General features: G+C 46.4%; 1 protein-coding gene across 2 annotated transcripts in view; it reads left to right on the top strand.

Moving 5' to 3' along the window:
* RTN3 (reticulon 3) overlaps positions 1–20643 on the top strand; it is a 51755-nt gene that overhangs the window by 28748 nt on the left and 2364 nt on the right. The window contains exons 4-9 of one of the 2 annotated variants that reach the window (XM_032233843.1): positions 3960–5909; positions 12465–12672; positions 13813–13951; positions 15104–15173; positions 17777–17823; positions 19702–19760. In XM_032233843.1, the coding sequence (XP_032089734.1) occupies positions 3960–5909; positions 12465–12672; positions 13813–13951; positions 15104–15173; positions 17777–17823; positions 19702–19760 (2473 nt within the window). The remainder of the gene's footprint in view (positions 1–3959; positions 5910–12464; positions 12673–13812; positions 13952–15103; positions 15174–17776; positions 17824–19701; positions 19761–20643) is intronic. The other variant, XM_032233842.1, reaches the window with a different exon arrangement.

Raw genomic sequence — 20643 nt, 5'->3', positions numbered from 1 at the left:
GGTTGGACTAGAAGACCTCCAAGGTCTCTTCCAACTGGTATTCTATTCCCATCTGTATAGCCAAAGTGTCTTTGGGAATGCCACGACAACTTCCCAAGATCTTCTGTAAGAATCTGAGCATTCTTGCTTGAGAATATATAGAGATAGAGATAGATAGATAGATAGATAGATAGATAGATAGATAGATAGATAGATAGATAGATAGATAGATGATAGATAGATAGATAGATAGATAGATAGATAGATAGATGATAGATAGATAGATAGATAGATAGATAGATAGATAGATAGATAGATAGATAGATAGATAGATGATAGATAGATATAAAGTTCTTGACGAGAGCTGAAATCTTGCCCTATGGGTAGTCCTCGGCTTACAACCACAGCTGAGGTCAAAATTTCCGTCATTGAGGGAGATCATTGTGCGAGTTTTGCCCCGTTTTATGAGCTTTCTTGCCACCATTGTTAAAGGAGTCGCAGCAGTTGTTCAGTTAGTAACATGGCTGTTAAGTGAATCCGGTTTCCCCATTGACTTTCCCTTGTCAGAAGGTCGCAAAAGGGGAGGGGGGAGTGGGTCACGTCACCCCACAGCCATCATAAATATGAATCAGTTGCCAAGCGTTTGAATTTTGAACAAAATGGGGGGATTGCTGAAATGATCGCGTGAAAAATAGTCACAAAATGGTCGCTTTTATCAGTGTCGTCCTAACTTCGAAAAGTCACCAAATGAACTGTCATAACTCAAGGACTACCCATGCTTCAGAATTTGGGTGACAAGTTTGGCTTTGTGGTACTGCTGGAGCTTAATTTTGGGTTTGGGATGGCAGCCAGCTGTTCTGACCTTGGTTTCCCCAACAACTACAAGACAGATTCCTGGTCCTGACAAAACCCCTTTTATTAAACAAATGTTCTCTCCTTCACCTTCAGCCAAGGCCTGGCAAACAGTCTATCAAAGGCGTATTTATGACCACAGACCTTATCTATCTTGGAAAGCTGCCATGTAAATATTTTCCAAATGCAAGGAAAGACTTGGGCACAGAGTCTCTGAGGTTCACGGACAGATCTTCACACTCCTGAAATGAATCTTAACGAATGAATTGTTTCCTGCAAAAGCCCCCTCCCTTTTCGCTCCTCTTTTATGTCCTATGGGAGGGGCCATTCACCATCCACCTGTGGCCTTCCTCCCAAGTCGACCCTGATTTCTTAGCTATTCTTTTCTTCTGGCAGCTCTACGCATGCGCACACTGGGAACAGGCTCCAGCTGTTCCTCTGCCTCACTGCTGTCGAGCTCCAAAGGCAGCTGATCACTGCCAGGCGGCCTCGGCCCCCTCTCTGCCTCCGACACATAGCCCTCATCAGAGCCTTCCCCAGCCTTTAGGACTGGCCCATGCTCCTCCCCAACCTCCTCACTGTCTGACTCTGCTGCCAGCTCTGCTAGCGGGCCACAACACCGATGTGGTAGGCTTCAGAGCATCATTGCCCACAGCCAATAAAACATCTATATTTCTGCTTATTAGTTGGCAGGTGTTTAAGATTCCCTCCAGGATTTTGGACTCTGCTCGGCAAATCTTCTTTTTTTAAGTGTGGGGTTTAACTTAGGAGCATTCTTTCTTTTTCTCTGCGCAAAATATACTGTGCTTCTTGGGATATAAACCCCAGTCATTATCCCCGCAGAAAGCTCGATTTTGAAAAGCACAGGAGCTCTTTCAAAGAGGCTGGTACAGAAATGGTATGGCTGCTGAGAGTAGAAAGGAAGGTTTTATTTTGCTAAGCTTCTTTAGTGTGTCAAAAGCCTTTTCGGGGGGGGGGGGTGTTCCCCGTGCATAGCAATAGCAGTTAGACTTACATACCGCTTCATAGGGTTTTCAGCCCTCTCTAAGCGGTTTACAGAGTCAGCATATTGCCCCCAACAACAATTCTGGTCCTCATTTTACCCACCTCGGAAGGATGGAAGGCTGAGTCAACCCTGAGCCGGTGAGATTAGAACCGCTGAACTGCAGATAACAGTCAGCTGAAGTGGCCTGCAGTACTGCACTCTACCCACTGTGCCACCTCAGCTCTTTATAGCATCTTGTAGCCCAGATCTTTTCGATAGATGGAAGGGTTTGAAAACAAGGTGCTTCGGCAGATAACCGAATTTACCTTTAGCCTGAGTTGCCTTGAGCAAGTGAGACGCTGCCGTCTCATCTTTAGCCTTTGCCCGAGCTTGTTCTGAGAGTTTAGCTCACAGGTGTGTTTTCCAATTTTCAGGGTTCCAACACTGAGACTTCATGTTCAACTGCAAAAGTGAGAAGGTTTTGGGAAGGTCACCCCAGAAGTGCCTGCAACACAGTTGATCAAGCTGGAGCATGTTTTCAGCTGGCTTCCCATTGGTCAGTGGTGCAGTTGGGCAATTAGATGTCTGTGATAGGTGGTGTGTATTAAGGTTGCAAAAATTGCCTTTGCCTGTAGCTCTAAAGGAGACGTGGTGGCTCAGTGGCTAAGACACTGAGCTTGCCGATCAGAAAGGTCGGCAGTTTGGCAGTTCGAATCCCCAGCGCCGCATAACGGAGTGAGCTCCCGTTCCTTGTCCCAGCTTCTGCCAACCTAGCAGTTCGAAAGCACGTAAAAATGCAAGTAGAAAAATAGGAACCACCTTTGGTGGGAAAGTAACCGTATTCCGTGCGCCTTCAGTGTTTAGTCATGCCGGCCACTTGACCACGGAGACGTCTTTGGACAGCGCTGGCTCTTCGGCTTTGAAACGGAGATGAGCACCGCCCCCTAGAGTCAGGCACGACTAGCACATATGTGCAAGGTGGACCTTTACAAGTAAAACAGGCGTTCTACTCTCTCCCAGTTCACCTAATCCGGGAGTGTCAAACTCTTATTTCATTGAGGGACGCATCAGGGTTGTGTTTGACGTTGGGGGGGGAGCAGGTTGGGCGTGGCTAGCTCAACGGCACTCGTGTTGGAGGCATCCATGGTGACCTGAGAGCTCTTTCAGCGAAAATGGACTCCCGAGCTCCGTTTTTGGCTGCGACAGCCTCCTGCAACCCTCTGCCAGTGAAAACGGAGCTGTTAAGTGAATTTTTGCCCCATTTTACCACCTTTCTTGCCATGGTTGTTAAGTGAACCACTGCAGTTCGTTAAGTTAATCACGCGATTGTTAAGGGAATCTGGCTTCCCCGTTGACTCGGCTGGTCAGAAGGTCACTGAAGGGGATTGTGTGACCTTCCCGGGGACACTGCAATCGTCGTAAATATGAGTCCGTTATCAAAGAGCTGGATTTTGATCACGGGGATGCTGTGACGGTCGTAAGTGTGAAAAACCACCATAAGTTCCTTTTTTTTCAGTGCCGTTGTGACTTTGAACATTCACTACACCAACTAATGAACTAAGTTCACTGGAAAACTACCCGTAATGATATATTTACCTTAGGAGTAGCAGCAGCTAGATCAGGTAGAATTAAGCGTGATCCCAAATAGCCGTAGAAACAAGATATACTTCAAAGAGAAACCCAGGTTGTATCATTTCTACAACATCTGACCTGCAAGCACCCGACAACCTTCTACAGTTTGTTGAGGAGGTTTATTTGCATTTGGGGCAGGGGGTGGCTGCTTCTGTACACACCTGCCCAGCATGATCTGTTCATTTGCCTTTCTCTCTTTGGCTGACTTCGGCTGTCTCCCTCCCCTGAAATTAAATGTCGGTCACTATTTATTTATTTTTTGAACGTTTACGTGGATCGCAACCTCCCTACGACACTCCTGTCCTCCGGTCGGCGGTCTTATGCATGCGCGTAGAGTTTGGTAGGGTAGAGTCGTGGCTTTCGTTTCGTGACGAGCATGTTGCCTGCTTGATTGTGGCATTTGTCTCTCTCTCTGTATCCCTCCCTGTTTAAATCGGGGAAGTCTTCCTTGGCACGATTCAGCTTGCTGGATGCAGTTTCCCTGGTCCTTTCCTCTCTTCTCTTCCATCAGCTGGAGTTTATTTAACGCATTCCGGGAATCAGAGGGAACCCAACAGCAAATCATCTCTCCCCAAAGACCAACAACAGGAAGGACCAAAACAAGGACGCGTCCAAGGGACCAAGGAAGGTTCAAGGATAGAGACCATTTCGGTGGCATCTCCTCGCCAAATGGAATTGCCCTTTTCGGCGGGATCTAAAATTCATAGCCGCGGTCCCGTCACGGAAGCGACTTCTCCGCGGGAGAGTGAATTCATAGGAGCCGGGCCCCTGGATGGTAAGACTGATCAGAATGGATGCCGGCCCGAAGAAGAACGAGCGTCAAAAGGAGATGCTACGTTTGCACTGTTGGCTAGCTCGGAAGACGGACGCGGGAAGGTTCCTTCTGAGATTCTCAGCTCACATTCCACCGCGTCTCCCGGGGACACCGCTGAGCCGCCCGCGGAAAAAGATTCCCCCGAATCTCCCTTTGAAGTCATTGCTGACAAGCTGGAATTTGATAAGGAGTTTAAAGAGGTCGTGACCAGCAGCTCCAAGGACATCGGGAGCAACTGGGTGATACACAGCGAAAGGGAGCAGTTGACCGATATTCCAGAAGACAGCATTTGCGAGTTCCAGGCAAAACCCCGTAGTAGTGGGCGGCTTCCCTCAGGACCGGGGCTCTCCCGCCAGTCTTCAGGCACAACGGCGGCTCTGGAGGAAGTCTCCAAATGCGTCCGCGATCTACACAGTTTCACCAATGAGCTGCTTAACTGGGACCTGATTCCCAAGGATCTGGAAGACAAGGCGGATGACTTTATCAACACGGGCTTTAAGGCCTCACCCGGCAAAATCGGCGGTGGCGTTCCAGAACCCGTGGTGAAGCCTAGCGATACAGAAACCGGCAAGGCTCCCGCGCCTCACCAGCCTGTGACAATCAGCCTCCACCCAAAAGGCAAGCCGTCTCCAAAAGTAGACAAGGATCAAGCCGCTGTGGTTGGCCAAGCCGTCACTGTGGTGAAAAGTGCTCCTCCGGAAGCCGTCCAGATGACAACCGAGCTCTCTTGGCCCAATCTATGCCTGCCTGAAACCACTGATGCAGATAGCTCTGGAGAATCTGATGACACGGTCATCGAAGATGTCCCCGCTGACCTGACATCCCCGAATAAGGCGGTGGCTGAGAATTGCCAGGGCTTCTCCAAACTCATCGGCTCCTCTGAGGCAGAAATCGAATATATAGATGAGGAGGAGGCATCTGATGAGCTTCAGGAAGACCAAATGGTTTCCCAGTCCTTGGAAAGCCGTTGGCGATTCACGGATGAGTTCAAAGTAATCCCAGCTACAGAGAGACTGTCTCCTGCATTTCAGTCTTCCAGAGAACCTGATCTGAGCCCACCTTCTAAAGCCAAGCAGGCATTTGACGCTGGAGAACTGGAGGTGCCGAGGAAGACGCCCAAGGCCGAAGACCCCTCGCGAAAGATTACTTTGGACAGCGTCAAAGAGGTGGTGTGCCCGGATGGTCTGGGCAGTGAAAGTTTTATGGACTTCATGAAGGAGTGCTTAAAATCCAAGGGGGCTGAATCTCCGGAAGACCCAGTGGAGATGTTCTCGGAGGCGGAGCTGAAGGCCGCTCGCTCCCAAGGGGCATGGCCCTACTTTCAGCAGCCGCCCCAAGGGAAGCAGGATTTCGAACACGAGCACATCACCATCACAGCCCTCAAAGAGGTGGGGAGGAAAGCTGAGAGACCCACACTCTTCTCTCCCCCCAGAGGGAGGCACTTTGGACAGTACTGTGAGTTCCCGCCCGACGCGCTAGCCTCTGCTCCAAAGTCAGCCTTGGAGAAGAGACCTCTCTGCCTTGAGCAGGCCGTCGATGTGATGCTGGTTCCCGCCAGCGTCAGTCTTGGGAAAACTTCTCACCCGCTTCCTCCCGAGCCGCCGTCTGTGCTACATGCCCTTACAAAATTACTGGCTCAATTCTCAGGTAACCCCACGAGAAGGTAATGATGTGGCTTGCATGTGGCTCCCTGCAAGAACCATGGGTGTTGTGTTGTTTATTTCCACTGGGGTGACAGTGGATACTTGGATAAGCTTACTTTTTAACCACCTTATTTGTAAAATCCCACTTAATAATAATAATAATAATCAGCTTTCCCACCAAGTTCCAGTCTATTTGTCTGGTTAATCTTTACAGTTTTCAAAGACGTTTTTGCCGGGAAGGCGAAAACTTTTTCCTTTTGCTTTCTAAAAACACTATCCCATTTATCCGTTTAAAACTTTCTTGTATCACAGTCTTGTTAAGCTTTTGGCTTATAAATTGAAATTCTTTTAAGATAGTAGGGTTCTCCCCCCACCCCTCTACTTAATTCCAAAATGAAGGTAACTCACCGAGTATCTTTTGTTTTTTTTTAAATATTTCTCTTACGTTGTACATTAGTTGTATCCCGAAGTGTTTAAGAAAGTGAGCTTTCTGTAGGTCGTATCCATAAAAGCTACATACAAGATTTTGAGGCACGTTGGTGTTTCCTTCACTCTTGTCTATCGCAAGACCAGATTCACATGTGAAGATCCAATGAAACTGATTTATTGCTGAAAGCTTATGCACAAGAATCTTCTCAACTAACAATCAGCCGCCGCTTGGAGTTAGATAAGGCTCAACGGAATACAAGGGAGGTTGGATTTAGTTCGCTTATAGCTATGTAGGGTGTTCTGACCTAGACTTCCCAAGAGCATGAAGCAAACTCCTTGTCCCGACAAAAAACCCTTTTATTAATTCACTGCGATTTCTTCTCATTCACATCCAGCAAAGTCTTTCAATGGAGGATTTACAGTCACAGACCTTCTCTGGCTTGGAGAGCTGCCAGGCTGATACTCGGAGAGTCACGAACCAATTAAGCAACTAACTGTCTCCTGCAAACTCCATTCCCCTTTCCCTCCTCTTTTATTTCCTCTGGGAGGGGCCATTCATCGTCCCCCTGTGGCCTTCCTCCCAAGTCGACCCCTGTTCTTTAGCTCTTCCCTTCCTCTGGTAACTCTGTGCATGCGCATACTAGGAACAGGCTCCAACTGTTCTGCTCCACTGATCTCCGACTCCGATGGCAGGTGATATTTGTCAGACAGCCCTGGCCCACTCTCTGCCTCCGACACGGAGTCCTCATTAGAGCCTTCCCCAGACTCCAGGACTGGCCCATGTTCCTCTCCAACCTCCTCTATGTCCGAATCTGCTACCACCTCCGCTGGCCACTGGCGAGCCACAATATAGGGATTCTACGCTGATTCCTCTTTTGACTCCACCTCCAGTTTCTGCCATTCCTCCTACAGCTCAATGCACAGTTGAGTGCAAAAACCTCAATATTTGAGATCTGCTCAATAGGGCTAACTATCCAGAGTTCAAGAGGGCGATCTCCTGATCTCTTCCTTCTCCAGAGAGAATTTCATCAGCTCGGCTACTAATTTTGCCACGATGCTTTACCCATTCATGAAATGCTCGCTGAGACATCTAATGTTCTAACCCAGCTTCCTTAAAAAGCAAGAAACAAAGTATTGGTCCCGACAAAACCCCTTTTATTTACACTACTGTGAATTCCTTTCCCTCACAGTCTGCAAGGCTTTAGCAAACAGTCTTTCTGAGGAATGTTTATCCACACGAACCTTATCTCGCTTGGAGAGCTGCCAGATAACTAGTTTCCAAACGCAGGGCAAGGCAAAACGTGGCACAGAGTCTCTTATAGTCACAAACAGGACTTTCCACTCTTGAAACGACCAATGAATGAATTGTCTCCTGCAAACTCCACTCCCCGTTTGCTCCTCTTTTGTTTCCTCTGGGAGGGGCCAATCACCTCCAAGGTGTGGCTTTACTCCCAAGTCGACCCTGCTTTCTTAGTTGTTCTTGTCTTCCGGCAGCTCTTGCTCAGGCGCACACTGGGAACAGGCTCCAGCTGTTCCTCTGCCTCACTGCTGTCTAGCTCCCTCTCTGCCTCCGACGCAGAGCCCTCGAGTGAGCTTCCCTCAGCCCCCAGGACTGGCCCATGTTCCTCCCCAAGTGTCCAACTATGCTGCCAGTTCTGCTGGCCACTGGTGGGCCACAACATCCAAAGTGCATAGACCCTCACCAAGATCAGTCACTAAGTTAGCACTTTCTAGACAAGAACTACATTTAATCCTCAACTTACGACCAGTTGCTTGGTGACCGGTACAATGGACACCCCGTCCGCAAAAGCGATTTGCAACCTGATTTCGAAGATTATGATGGCTACACACACACACACACACACACACACACACACACACACACACACACAAGTTTGCCAGTTTCTGGCATTAGTTTGTTCCGTTACAAAATGCTCACTGGGTAAAACAGATTCACTTAATCACTGTTGTGTTTGCTTAGTGACTGCAATGACTTACAACCGTAATTCTGGGGCAGTTTACGGCCATAAGTCGAGGACTACCTAAAAATGCATGATGGAATACTTTTTCATAACTGCACCCCTTCAACTATTGTCAGTTAATTTGCAGCTTTTTTTTTTTAATCCAGTGAATATTTCTGATCACGAAGGAAATTCAAAGCAGTTGGTTGTGAAGGTAACCAGTTAGCTGTTTAGGATTAGGGGGGGCATTGAGTTTTCTAATACTTGAGGGCGGTCAGAATAGGGGGGGGGGGATTTATTCTCCAAAGCACCTGAAGGGCAGGACAAGAAGTAAAAGGTGGAAGTTCATTAAAGACAGAAGCAACCTGGAATTAAGGAGAAATTTCCTAACAGTAAGAACAATTAGACTAGAAGATGTTCAAGGTCCCTTCCAGCTCTGTTTTTCTGTTCTTCTGCTTGCCTTCCTTCCTTCCTTCCTTCCTTCCTTCCTTCCTTCCTTATCACTGGAGGTTTTCAAGAAGAGACTGGACAGCAATTTGTCTGAAATGGGATAGGGTTTCCTGCTTGACCAGAGGGTTGGATTAGAAGACCTCTGAAGTCCCTTCCAACTATGTTATTCTGCTATTCCTTCCTTCCTTCCTTCCTTCCTTCCTTCCTTCCTTCCTTCCTTCCTTCCTTCCTTCCTTCCTTATCACTGGAACTTTCCAAGAAGAGACTGGACAACCATTTGCCTGAAATGGTATAAAGACTCCTGCCTTCGAGCAGAGGGGGGGATGGACTAGAAGACCTCCAAGGACCCTTCCAGCCCTACAATTCTATGTGTTCTTTTTTTGCCCGGGGGTGGTGGTGGTGGTGAAGAGCCGTTGGGGGATTTCACGTAACTTGTCAAAGTGTGTGAGAAAGAGAGTTGGAAGGGGAGGTATCACGGCTTCCTAACCCCGGAGCTAAACAGTAGGCAAAAAATCTGGCAAAACTGGAATTGTGTGTGTTCGTCTGTCCCCACCAAGTATTCCGGAGATGCTGCTATACCTATGTGGTTTAGACCAGAATGTGATTTAAACGTGGAAGGCTATAAAAGATAAAAAGATTTGTTTTTTTGATATCCAGAAGAAAACGTGGGGAGGGCTGCGGTCTCAATTTCGGGAGATGGACATCTTTAACAAGAGATAAAAGGGGCTGACACTCCTCCCCTCCTCTTCTCTTCCCTCTCCTTTTTAATTCAGGGAGCCCACCCCACCCCTGTCCAAAGGATGGGCTTTTATAAACTTTTATTCTTGGCCAGCTGCCCGTGGCCCACGGACCCCCTCAAGGGGGAGTGGATTTCCCCACTACTAAAACAGAGGAAGCCTTGTGTTGAGTTGTGAATGCTTTTTCTGTGCTGTTCAGACGAGTCTCCATTCTTTTGGGGGGGGGGGCTTGTCTGGGTCTAGCCCCCCCCCTGCTTTTCTTGAGCTCTGCAGCTTAGATGGGAGCTCCAGCGTTCAATAACACAGAATACCAGGCAGTCCTCGACTTACGACCCATTTAAGACTCCAACCTTTCCGTTGTTAAGTGAGACATTTCTTCTGTGAGTTTTGTGTCCATCCGTCCCCTTGCCTCCGTGGTTAAGTAAACCACTGCAGTTAGTCAGCACGGTCGTTAAGTGAGCCTGGCTTCCCCCTTGACTTTGCCGGTCGCAAAAGGGGAAATCGCATGACCGTCATAAATGCTAGTCAGGCGCCAAGCGTCTGAATTTTGATCACATGACCGGGGGGGATGCCGCAGCGGTTGTAAAGTGTGGGAAAACGCTCCTGAGTCCCTTTTTTTTTCAGTGCCGTTGTAACTTCAGACGTTCACTAAACGAATTGTTGTAAGTCGAGGACTATCTGTATTGTGAAATGGGAGTATTTCAAAATATAGGGGAGAGGTAGGTTGGTGGCTAAATAAATATATAACAATGTTGAAAGAGTAGCTTTTGTACCTCAATTAAATCTGCTCTTGGGGGAATATAAATTGCATTATGTGTAATAGGAATAGGGACGCGGTGGCTCAGGGGCTAAGACGCTGAGCTTGTTGATCAGAAAGGCCAGCAGTTTGGCGGTTTGAATCCCCAGCGCCTCGTAACGGAGTGAGCTCCCGTGACTTGTTGGATTTTCCCCCTTATCAGAGGGAAGCCCCCTTGTGGAGTACTGTGAAGCCGTTACCAAGGCAACTCCACTGCGCTGCATAGTAGAAGCCATTTTACAGTAGTACAGTAGAAACCATTTTGAGGCACAACAGGATGTATCTTAACAGAACACACACCCCGAGGGATGTCTTACCCCCATAGTATTTGTTTCCAGAGAGTAAGTCATCTGTGTACCAAGTTTTGTTGAAATTGTTCAAGGCGTTCCAGAGTTATGCTGGAACATACACACACACAGCCATTGATTGATTGAAAGAAGGAAGGAAGAAAATGAAGGAAGGAAGGAAGGAAGGAAAGAAAGAAGCAGACAGACAGACAGACAGATAGAAAGAAGATAACTGGTGCTCCGTTTGCAGAAACTATGTCCTGAGGAGCATGGAAGAAGATTTAAGAGAGATTTTAGTCGGTCATAATATTATTATTTTTTACGATTCTGTGTTGCTTTTCGAGAGTCTTAAATGAATTGGGATTTTCAATTCCCAATTGTTGTGACTAGAGGCTGGTTTTATGCAACTACGACTACAAATCTGTGTCAATCACCTTTTAAAAAAATAATTATAATAATAATGAAATTTTTTATTCCGTTCTTGTATTTTGAAACCAATTCAGATGGAGGCGTTCCTTGACTTACCGCAGATGAGGTCAAAATTTCTCAAGTTGCTAAGCCAAGCATTTCTTAAGTGAGCATTGTCCCATCTTAACGGCCTTCCTCGCCACCGTGTCTAAACGAATCACAGCAGTTGTCAAGTTAATCCCATGGTCGTTAAATGAATCGGGCTTCCCCATTGATTTTGCTTGTCAGAAGGTCACCAAAGCAGATCACGTGGCCACACACACAAACACACACACACACACACACACACACACACAGGGCCACTGCAACTGTCATAAATGCAAACCAGTTGGCAAGCATCTGAATTTTTAAATCACATGACCCTGGGGGGACGTTGCAACAGTCGTAAGTGTGAAAAACTAAATGAACTGTTGTAAGTCAAGGATTACCTGTATTGTAAAATGGGAGTATTTTGAAATATAGGGGAAAGGTAGATTGGTGGTTAAATAAATATATTTAGTTCACCCAGTGAACTGTGGTGTGTCGAGGACTCCCCGTAGAGTTGTTATTTATTTTTATTTATTTTTTAGCTTTCAAATTTAGACACCGCCCTTCCGGCTGAGCCACTTTACAGTTACAAGCTTCCCCTGCAAGGGATCATGCGCTCAATTTGACAGTAGATAGTAAGAGCACTTAGATTTACATACCACTTCACAGTGCTTTACGGCCCTCTCTAAGCGGTTTACAGAGTCAGCCTCTTGCCCCCAACAATCTGGGTCCTCATTTTAACCATCACGGAAGGACGGAAGGCTGAGTCAACCTTGAGCCGGTCATGATCGAACTGCTGGCAGTGGGCAGATTTAACCTGCAATACTGCATTCTGGAAGGAAGGAAGGAAGGAAAGGAAGGAAGGAAGGAAGGAAGATAGCAATGGCACTTAGACTTATATACTGCTTCACAGTGCTATACAGCCCTCTCTAAGCGGTTTATAGAGTCAGCCTCTTGCCCCCAACAATCTGGGTCCTCATTTTACTGATCTCTGAAGGATGGAAAGCTGAGTCAACCTTGAGCTGGTCAGGATCGAACTGCTGGCAATGGGCAGAATTAGCCTGCAATACTGCAGTCTAACCACTGGGAGGGAGGGGGGGGAGGAAGGAAGGTAGGAAGGAAGGAAGGAAGGACTTAGACTTATATACAGCTTCAAAGTGTTTTTACAGCCCTCTCTAAGCGTTTTACAGAGTCAGCCTATTGCCTATCAACAATCTGGGTCCTCATTTGACCCACCTCGGAAGGACGGAAGGCTGAGTCAACCTTGAGCCTGGTGAGATTCAAACTGCCAAATTGCAGGCAGTCAGCAGAAGTAGCCTGCAGTACCGCCCTCTCACCACTGCGCCACCCCCACGGCTCTCCTCCTCTGACGGCCGGCGTCTCCTCTTCTCCCTTTCCCCACAGTGCGAGACCTGGTTTTCTGGAGGGATGTGAAGAAGTCCGGGGCCGTGTTCAGCACCACCCTGATCCTGCTCCTCTCCCTGGCCGCCTTTAGCGTCATCAGCGTCGTCTCGTACCTCATCCTGGCCCTGCTGTCTGTCACCATCTGCTTCCGGGTCTACAAGTCCGTCATCCAAGCTGTGCAGAAATCCGAAGAAGGCCATCCCTTCAAGTGAGCGGGCTTCCAGTCCATCTTGGATCTTCTGCCCCCCGGTTGTCCCTTTTGTGAAATGGGCAGATCTCATAACTCAGTGGTTTGGGATCCCCATGGGCGGCCGTTTGAGTCCCGGGCAAGAGCGTGTTAAATGTATATTTATGGGGCGCGTTAAAAAATACCCTTGCTCACTGTTGTGCGGTGTTTCTCAACCACTGCAACTTTTAAGGTGTGTGTCCCAAAGGTGCTTTTAGAAAGGAAAGGGAGGGAGGGAGGGAGGGAGGGAGGGAGGGAGGGAGGGAGGAAGGAAGGAAGGAAGGAAAGAAAGAAAGAAAGAAAGAAAGAACTAAAGAAAGGCAAAAGCAATAGCCCTTAGACTTATATACTGCTTCACAGTGCTTTCCAGCCCTCTCCAAGCGGTTTACAGAGTCAGCCACTTATCCCCAACAATCTGGATCCTCATTTTAGGTAGGTAGGTATGTAGGTGGGAGGGTAGGGAGGGAGGAAGGAAGGAACGAGAAAAAGGAGAGAGAGAAGGAAGGGCAATAGCAATAGTACTTAGACTTATATACAACTTCACGGGCATATAAGTTTACAGCCCTGTCTAAGCGGTTTACAGAGTCAGCCTCTTGCCCCCAACAATCTGGGTCCTCATTTTACCCACCTCGGAAGGAAGGAAAGCTGAGTCAACCTTGAGCTGGTCAGGATCGAACTCCTGACGGTGGACAGTGTTAGCATGCAACACAGCATTCTAACCACAAGGGAGGGAGAGAGGAAGGAAGGAAGGAAGGAGTACTGCATTCTAATCACTGCGCTACCACTGTTCTTCAATCACCAATCCAATTTTATGACATTTTTGGGTAGTGGTGAAGTGAATCACCCTATTTATTCAGTGACATGTTTGCTGCAGGAAGTAAAAACTGCTTTTCAGCCAAAAAGGCAAATTGTGGTCCCAGGATCCACAGCAGGCCACAAACTGCCATAAATATAGGCCGGTTGCTGAGTGGCCAAAATGTGGTCAGGTGACCACAGAAGGGGCCGCCATTGGAAGTTCTGATCTGGGTTGTAAGCACCTTTTGGGCAGGCGTGTGTCTGTCGTAAGCCGAAAACCAGCTACACGTTTCCTTCGCTGTTACACTCTGCCATTTCCCTCCGCAGAGCCTACTTAAACATGGACGTCAACCTCTCCTCCGAGACCTTCCATAACTACGTCAGCTCTGCCCTGGTCCACGTCAACCACATCCTGAAAGCCATCCTACGCCTCTTCCTGGTGGAAGATTTGGTCGATTCACTGAAGGTCAGCACGAGGCCTCACCCAGGAATTTGGGCCCAGGGTTGGAGGTGGTATTCAGTCGATTTGGAACGGTTCGCCCGAACCAGTAGCGAAAAACGCGGGCTGCCACCCACTTGCCCTGGCTCTATGGTAGTGATGGCGAACCTTTTTTTCCTCGGGTGCCAAAAGCGCCAACACCCATAATCCAATGCCCCCCGCAATATTTCCACCACCACCCCACGCATACGGGCGCAACCCCTTGTTCCCCTGCTTCCTGCGCATGCGTGCGCAACCCCTGTTTTGCTGCTAGCAGGCCCCCCTGCAGCCCCCTGGGACCAAAACAGTGGTGGGTTATGACCGGTACGCCCTGGTACGGGTGTACCGGTGCCTACCAGGAGCACCAGGTACCGTTCCGGTACGGTGCTCCAGAGGGCCCCGCCCGCCCACGCTCCTTACCGGTATTTGAAATTTTCGAGGCTTACATGCACGGAGCATACGGCAGCTGGAGTGTCGCGGGTGGTAACCACGCATGCGTGCATGTTCATGTGGTGGGCGTCCGGCCCCATTGCACCATACCGGTTGCACCAGATCCGGAACCCACACTAGACGAAAAATGGGGTGGGGGGGCACATTCCCCCTCACCCTAACCCCCCACACATGCACGTGTGACCCCACCCACGGGCATGCGTATGAATCTCCCAGCAGAGACCCGAAAATCATTTGGCTGGCGGGAGGCGCATGCACAGTGAAGCTGACCTGGGCGACCCTAAAGGAAAAGCCTAGCAATTGTGGAGCCAACTGGTGACAGGGAGCCTCAGCACAGGGATGAAAGGGCCGCATGCGGCTCCAGAGCCGCGGGTTGCCAACCCCTGCCCTAGCAGTTCGAAAGCATACAAGTAGATAAATAGGTACCACTTTGGTGGGAAAGGTCACAGTGTTCAATGCACCTTCGGCATATAGTCATGCTGGCCACATGGACACGGGAGCGTCTTCGGACGACTCTGGCCCCCTCGGTTAAGAAATGGAGGTGAGCAACCCTCCCTAGAGTAGGACACCAAAGTAGGCCGGGGAAAACATGACCTCTATGAAAAGGGATTTAGCTGCCCGGTTTTCACCCGGTTCACATTCCTGCCCTCCCTTTCTTACTAATTGTGCCCTCTCCTGTCTGGTCTGCAGCTCGCGGTCGTCATGTGGCTGATGACGTACGTCGGGGCCATTTTTAATGGGATCACCCTCCTCATCCTAGGTAAGTTGCAAACAGAGATAAAGATGAAAGCATGGACAGTTCCGCAGGGACCAGTAGGCAGGTGGCCGAGACCCCCACCCCACCCCCCTTGGCTTCCTCCATTTGCTTCCTCCTCCATTCTTTACTCTTTGTTTAGATATTAGATTTATATCCCATGATTCATTGAGGACCTCAAACGGCATACATTTTCCCCCAGAACAACAGTCCTGTGAGGTAGGCTAACTTGCAAGGGATGAATTGACCCAGAGTGTCTCCGGGAGATCCTTGAGGCTGAGGACTCGAACCCAGGTCTCTCCAGTACTACCAGTCTATCCCCTTCCCCTCTACAGAATCCCAGTATAGTTTAGTTTAGTTTTCTTTTATATTTTATTTTTCATTTCTCATTTTATTTTATTATTTGTTTGCCACCTGTCTCTCTACCAAGTTTTGTTTTGTTTTATTTTTATTTTATTATTTATTTTATTTTACATTTCATTTCTTATTTTATTTTATTATTTGCTTGCCACCTGTCTCTACCAAGTTTTATTTTAATTTTATTTTAACTGTATTATTTTATTTTATTTTTATTTTATATTTCATTTCTTATTTTATTTTATATTTCATTTCTTATTTTATTTTATTATTTGCTTGCCACCTGTCTCTCTACCAAGTTTTATTTGTTTGGTTTTATTTTAATTTTATTTAATTTAATTTTATATTTCATTTCTTATTTTATTTTATTATTTGCTTGCCGCCTGTCTCTCTACCAAGTGTAATTTTAATTTTTTTTTATTATTATTTTATTTTTTTTTATTTTATATTTCATTTTTTTTATTTTATTATTTGCTTGCCACCTGTCTCTCTACCAAGTTTTATTTTAATTTTATTTTAATTGTATTATTTTATTTTTATTTTACATTTCATTTATTTTATTTTATTATTTGCTTGCCACCTGTCTCTCTACCAAGTTTTATTTTAATTTTATTTTAATTTTATTATTTTATTTTTATTTTATATTTCATTTATTTTATTTTATTATTATTTGCTTGCCACCTGCCTCTCTACCAAGTTTTATTTTTACTTTATTTTAATTGTATTTTATTTTTATTTTATATTTCATTTCATTTCTTATTTTATTTTATTATTATTTGTATGCCACCCGTCTCTCTACCAAGCAACTCCAGGCGGCGTTGATTGATGCTTAAATTTGCTCTCAAAAGTACGAAGCCGATAAGGAAGAGACATCAGGAAGGAGAAGGTTTAGAAAAAAGAAAAAAAAAATCTAAAGCACCCATTTGAAAAAAACCTGGCAGTTCTTATTCCCCTTGCAGAGTGAAAACAGTCCTGGTAGCATGATAAGAAAATTATTCCCATTGCATTTTAAATCGTACTTTATTCCAATTCCATTTTAAATTTGCCTTTTTTTAAATCAGATTTTAGTAATAAATTTCTTTCTGGAACTCTGCACTTCGATATTGCCCAAGGGCTAATCAAAAAATAAATATTGAAAGATAAGAAAAGGGACATCAGCAGCAGGGCATTTCTCTTTGCTGGACCGCCCAAGAGAAGGTATCAATGTCCCTGCACCACCTTCTTCTTTCCTCCCAGCCCTAAACCTTCCTCTTTCTGAGTGTCTATATAGACAATGGTTCTTGCCTAATCTATTCAAAAATCCCAGCTTCCTCCTCCTGAGGCAACGAGCATCTACTGTAGAGAGCCCTGCTTTCAATCCTGAGACCTGTCCTCAATTTTTTAAGTACTGTATTTTTCGGAGTATAAGACGCACTTGTATTCCCCCCTAAAAGAGGGTGAAAATTTGGGTGCGTCTTATACACTGAATGCAGTCTGTAGTCAGCTGTTTCAGACTGCAGGGATTGCTATTGCCGCTGCCGCACATCCAGTTTTCAGCCTCTGTGCCCATTCCAATCCCCGTCACCTGGAACAGGCAGAAAATGGGGTGCTGAAAACAGGGGGCGCGGAGGCGACAATAGTCTATGGCAACCCCTGCAGCCTAAAACAGCTGATCATCGGGAAGCTAATTCAATTCTTATTTTATTATTTGCTTGCCACTTGTCTCTACCAAGTTTTATTTTTATTTTATTATTATTTTATATTTCATTTTCCGCCCATTCTGATCCCCGTCGTCCGGAACAGACGGAAAATGGGGGGCTGAAAATGGGGGGGAGGGGCGCGGAGGTGGCAATTGTCTATGGCAACCCCTGCAGCCTGAAACAGCTGATCATCGGCAGGCCAATTCAACCGACAATCAGCTGCTTATGCTAATCAGGCTGTGCTGAAATTGAAACTGAAACACTTTGTTTACTGCAAGGAGGCAAATTGCTGGGAGGCAGAGGCAGATTTTTTCCCCCTTGTGCTAATCAGGCTAAACTGAAACTGAAACAGGCTGTTTGCTGTTTGCTGCAAGGAGGCAAATGCAGAGGCAGATTTTGGTTTTCTTGTTTTCCTCCCAAAAAGCTAGATGTGTATCTTCAGAGCATCTTATACCCTGAAAAATATGGTAGCTTTTGGGTTTTGGAGATCTCTTGATTGGGCCCCAAAGCCTCTCCAGAATCCAGCTTCACCCCTTTTGACTTATCATGCCTTTTTTCTTCTTCTTTTTTTAGGGGAATTGCTGGTTTTCAGCATGCCGGTCGTTTATGAGAAATATAAGGTGGGTAGCTTCAGTCTCAAGAATTCTAGGCAAGCCATTCGGAAATAATAATTATTGTGTGTCTCCCAGGATTGCTGAAATAATGGGATTTTAGAGAAAGTTTGATTTGATTTGATTATATTTATATGCCGCCCTTTTCCCCCGAAGGGGACTCAGGGCGGCTCACAGTTCAAATCAGGGAAGGGGGGGTACAGACAGAAAAAAGACGAAACATAACAATACATAATTTAAAACACACAACAGTCATACCATTCGAGGCGGGGGCAACAGCTCTTTAGCCCCAGGCCTATCGGAACAGCCAGGTTTTAAGGGCTTTGTGGAAGGCCTGGAGGGTGGTGTGGGTTCGAATCTCCACGGGGAGTTCGTTCGAGAGTGTCGGAGCAGCCACAGAGAAGGCTCTCCTCCGGGTAGTCGTCAGACGGCACTGGCCGGCGGATGGAATTCTGAGGAGGCCTAAAGTTGGTGGCTTTGACAATATTATAATATTATATATGCTTCGTATAAAATAGGCAACAGGTATTCTGACCCAGGCTTCTTTAAAAAGCAAAAAGCAGAGTCTTGGTCCCAGCAAAACCTCTTTTATTTACACACCTGTGAATTCCTTTCATTCATAAGTCAGCAAGGCTTAGCAAACAGTCTTTCAAAGAAATGTTTATCCACACGAACCTTATCTCGCTTGGAGAGCTGCCAGATAACTAGTTTCCAAACAGCAGGGCAAGGCAAAACTTGGCAGAGTCTCTCATAGTCACAAACAGAACTGTCCACTCTTGAAATGACCAAAGGAACAAATTGTTTCCTGCAAAAGCCCCCTCCCCATTCGCTCCTCTTTTGCTTCCTAAGGGAGGGGTCAATCACCTGCAAGGTGTGGATTTACTCCCAAGTCGACCCTGCTTTCTGAGTAGTTGTTGTCTTCTGGCAGCTCTGCGCATGCGCACACTTGGAACAGGCTCCAGCTGTTCCTCTGCCTCACTGCTGTCTAATTCCCTCTCTGACTCCGACACAAAGCCCTTGTCTGAGCTCTCCTCATCCCCCAGGACTGGCCCATGTTCCTCCTCATTGTCCGAATCTGCTGCCAGCTCCGATGGCCACTGGCGGGCCACAACAACAAAGAATCGGGAAGTTTTTTTCCCAAGCTTTGAAACACGCAACAGGGCAGTATGTTCAAAAAAAAAAAGGCGGAGCAGAATTCGTGATGGCATCTTTAGGGGCATCTGGACAGCTTGTTAGAACTGGAAGAGTAAATAAGAACAGAAGTCAATGTGTTTCATTCCCTTCTTTTATTTTTCAAACGTAGAATATTGCCTCATTCTTTTTCGGCATTTTATTCCCTCTTTAAAAAAAAAAAACGGGGAACAGAAAATTAAGAGGATTGGGGGGGAGGGAACCTGTGTTGAAAGTCTAAAGATGTTGTTTTTCCCCCAACTTCAGGTGCTTTTTAAGACGTGGGGATTTCAACTCTCCAAATTTCCCAGCCAGCAGGGCCCAAAACAGGACTGGCTGGGGAATGCTGGGAGTTGAAGTCCACACATCTTCAAGTGCCCGAAGTTGGGAAACACTGGTTTAAGAGCAGGGTTTGGTGACAGCAGAGCTATGAATGGGAGAGGGAAGGAGGGGTCAAATGCGTCATCAGTCTTGAGTCTCTTCATGCCCACAAGAGATGCCTTGAATTCCATTGACATTCCGGAATTCCAATTTGCTTTAACAGCAGTTCATATTCTGGTAGAGAGAATAGGCTTCTAATAAACTCTTCTTTATATTCATTTGAACAACTGCCGGGTTTCCTGACTTGTCACCCTGGACAGAGATGTATAAATTTGACAATGCACAACCCATCTTTGGTCTCCCTGACTCATCTTCTCTCTTGCTTTCGGTCCTCAGACTCAGATTGACCATTATGTCGGGATCGTGCGGGATCAAGTCAAATCTGCAGCTACAAAGTGAGTCGCACAAAAAGATCCTGAGTTTGTCCCAGGACTCCTCTTTGGCGATGAAAGAAAGCCATAGGCCCAAACTGAATAGTAGGGCTTCACAGGGAGGGAGGAATATGATAGAAGGAAAGAAGATGATAGAAGGAAGGAAGATGATAGAAGGAAGATAGATGGAAGCAAAGGAAGGAAGGAAAATAGAATATAAGGGAAGGAAGGAAGGAAGGAAGGAAGGAAGGAAGGAAGGAAGATGATAAAGAGAAGGAAGGAAGATAGATGGAAGGAAAGAAGATCATGGAAGGAAGGAGAGGAAGATGATAAGGAAGGAAGGTGATAGAAGGAAGATAGATGGAAGGAAAATAGAATATGAAGGAAGGAAGATGATGAAGAGAAGGAAGGAAGATAAATGGAAGGAAAGATCATGGAAGGAAGGAAAGAAGGAAGAAAAGAAGGAAGAAAGGAAGGAAGGTGATAAGGAAGGAAGGTGATAGAAGGAAGATAGATGGAAGGAAAGGAAGGAAAAAATAGATGATAAAGGAAAGGAAGATGATAAGGAAGGAAGGTATAGAAGGAAGGAAGGTGATAGAAGGAAGGAAGGTGATAGAAGGAAGGAAAGGAAGGAAATTAGATGAAGGAAGGAAGATCATGGAAGGAAAAAGAAGATGATAAAGAGGAGGAAGATAGCTGGAAGGAAAGGAAGGAAGGAAGATATAGAAGGAAGGAAGGAAAAGAGAAAAGAAGGGAAAAGAATGAGAAGGAAGGAGGAGGAGGGAAAGGAAGGGATAAGACAGATGGGAGGGAAAGAAGAAAAGTATAGAGGGGGAGAGAGGAAAGAAAGAAGGAAATAAATTTCACTTTTGATTTTCATCAAAAACCACCTTAAACCTTAAAAAAT

This window comes from Thamnophis elegans, chromosome 17 (assembly GCF_009769535.1).
Source record: "Thamnophis elegans isolate rThaEle1 chromosome 17, rThaEle1.pri, whole genome shotgun sequence".
Lineage (NCBI taxonomy): Eukaryota > Metazoa > Chordata > Lepidosauria > Squamata > Colubridae > Thamnophis > Thamnophis elegans.
Note: the sequence above shows the minus strand (reverse complement) of the source record. Positions and strands in the feature narration are given on the sequence as shown.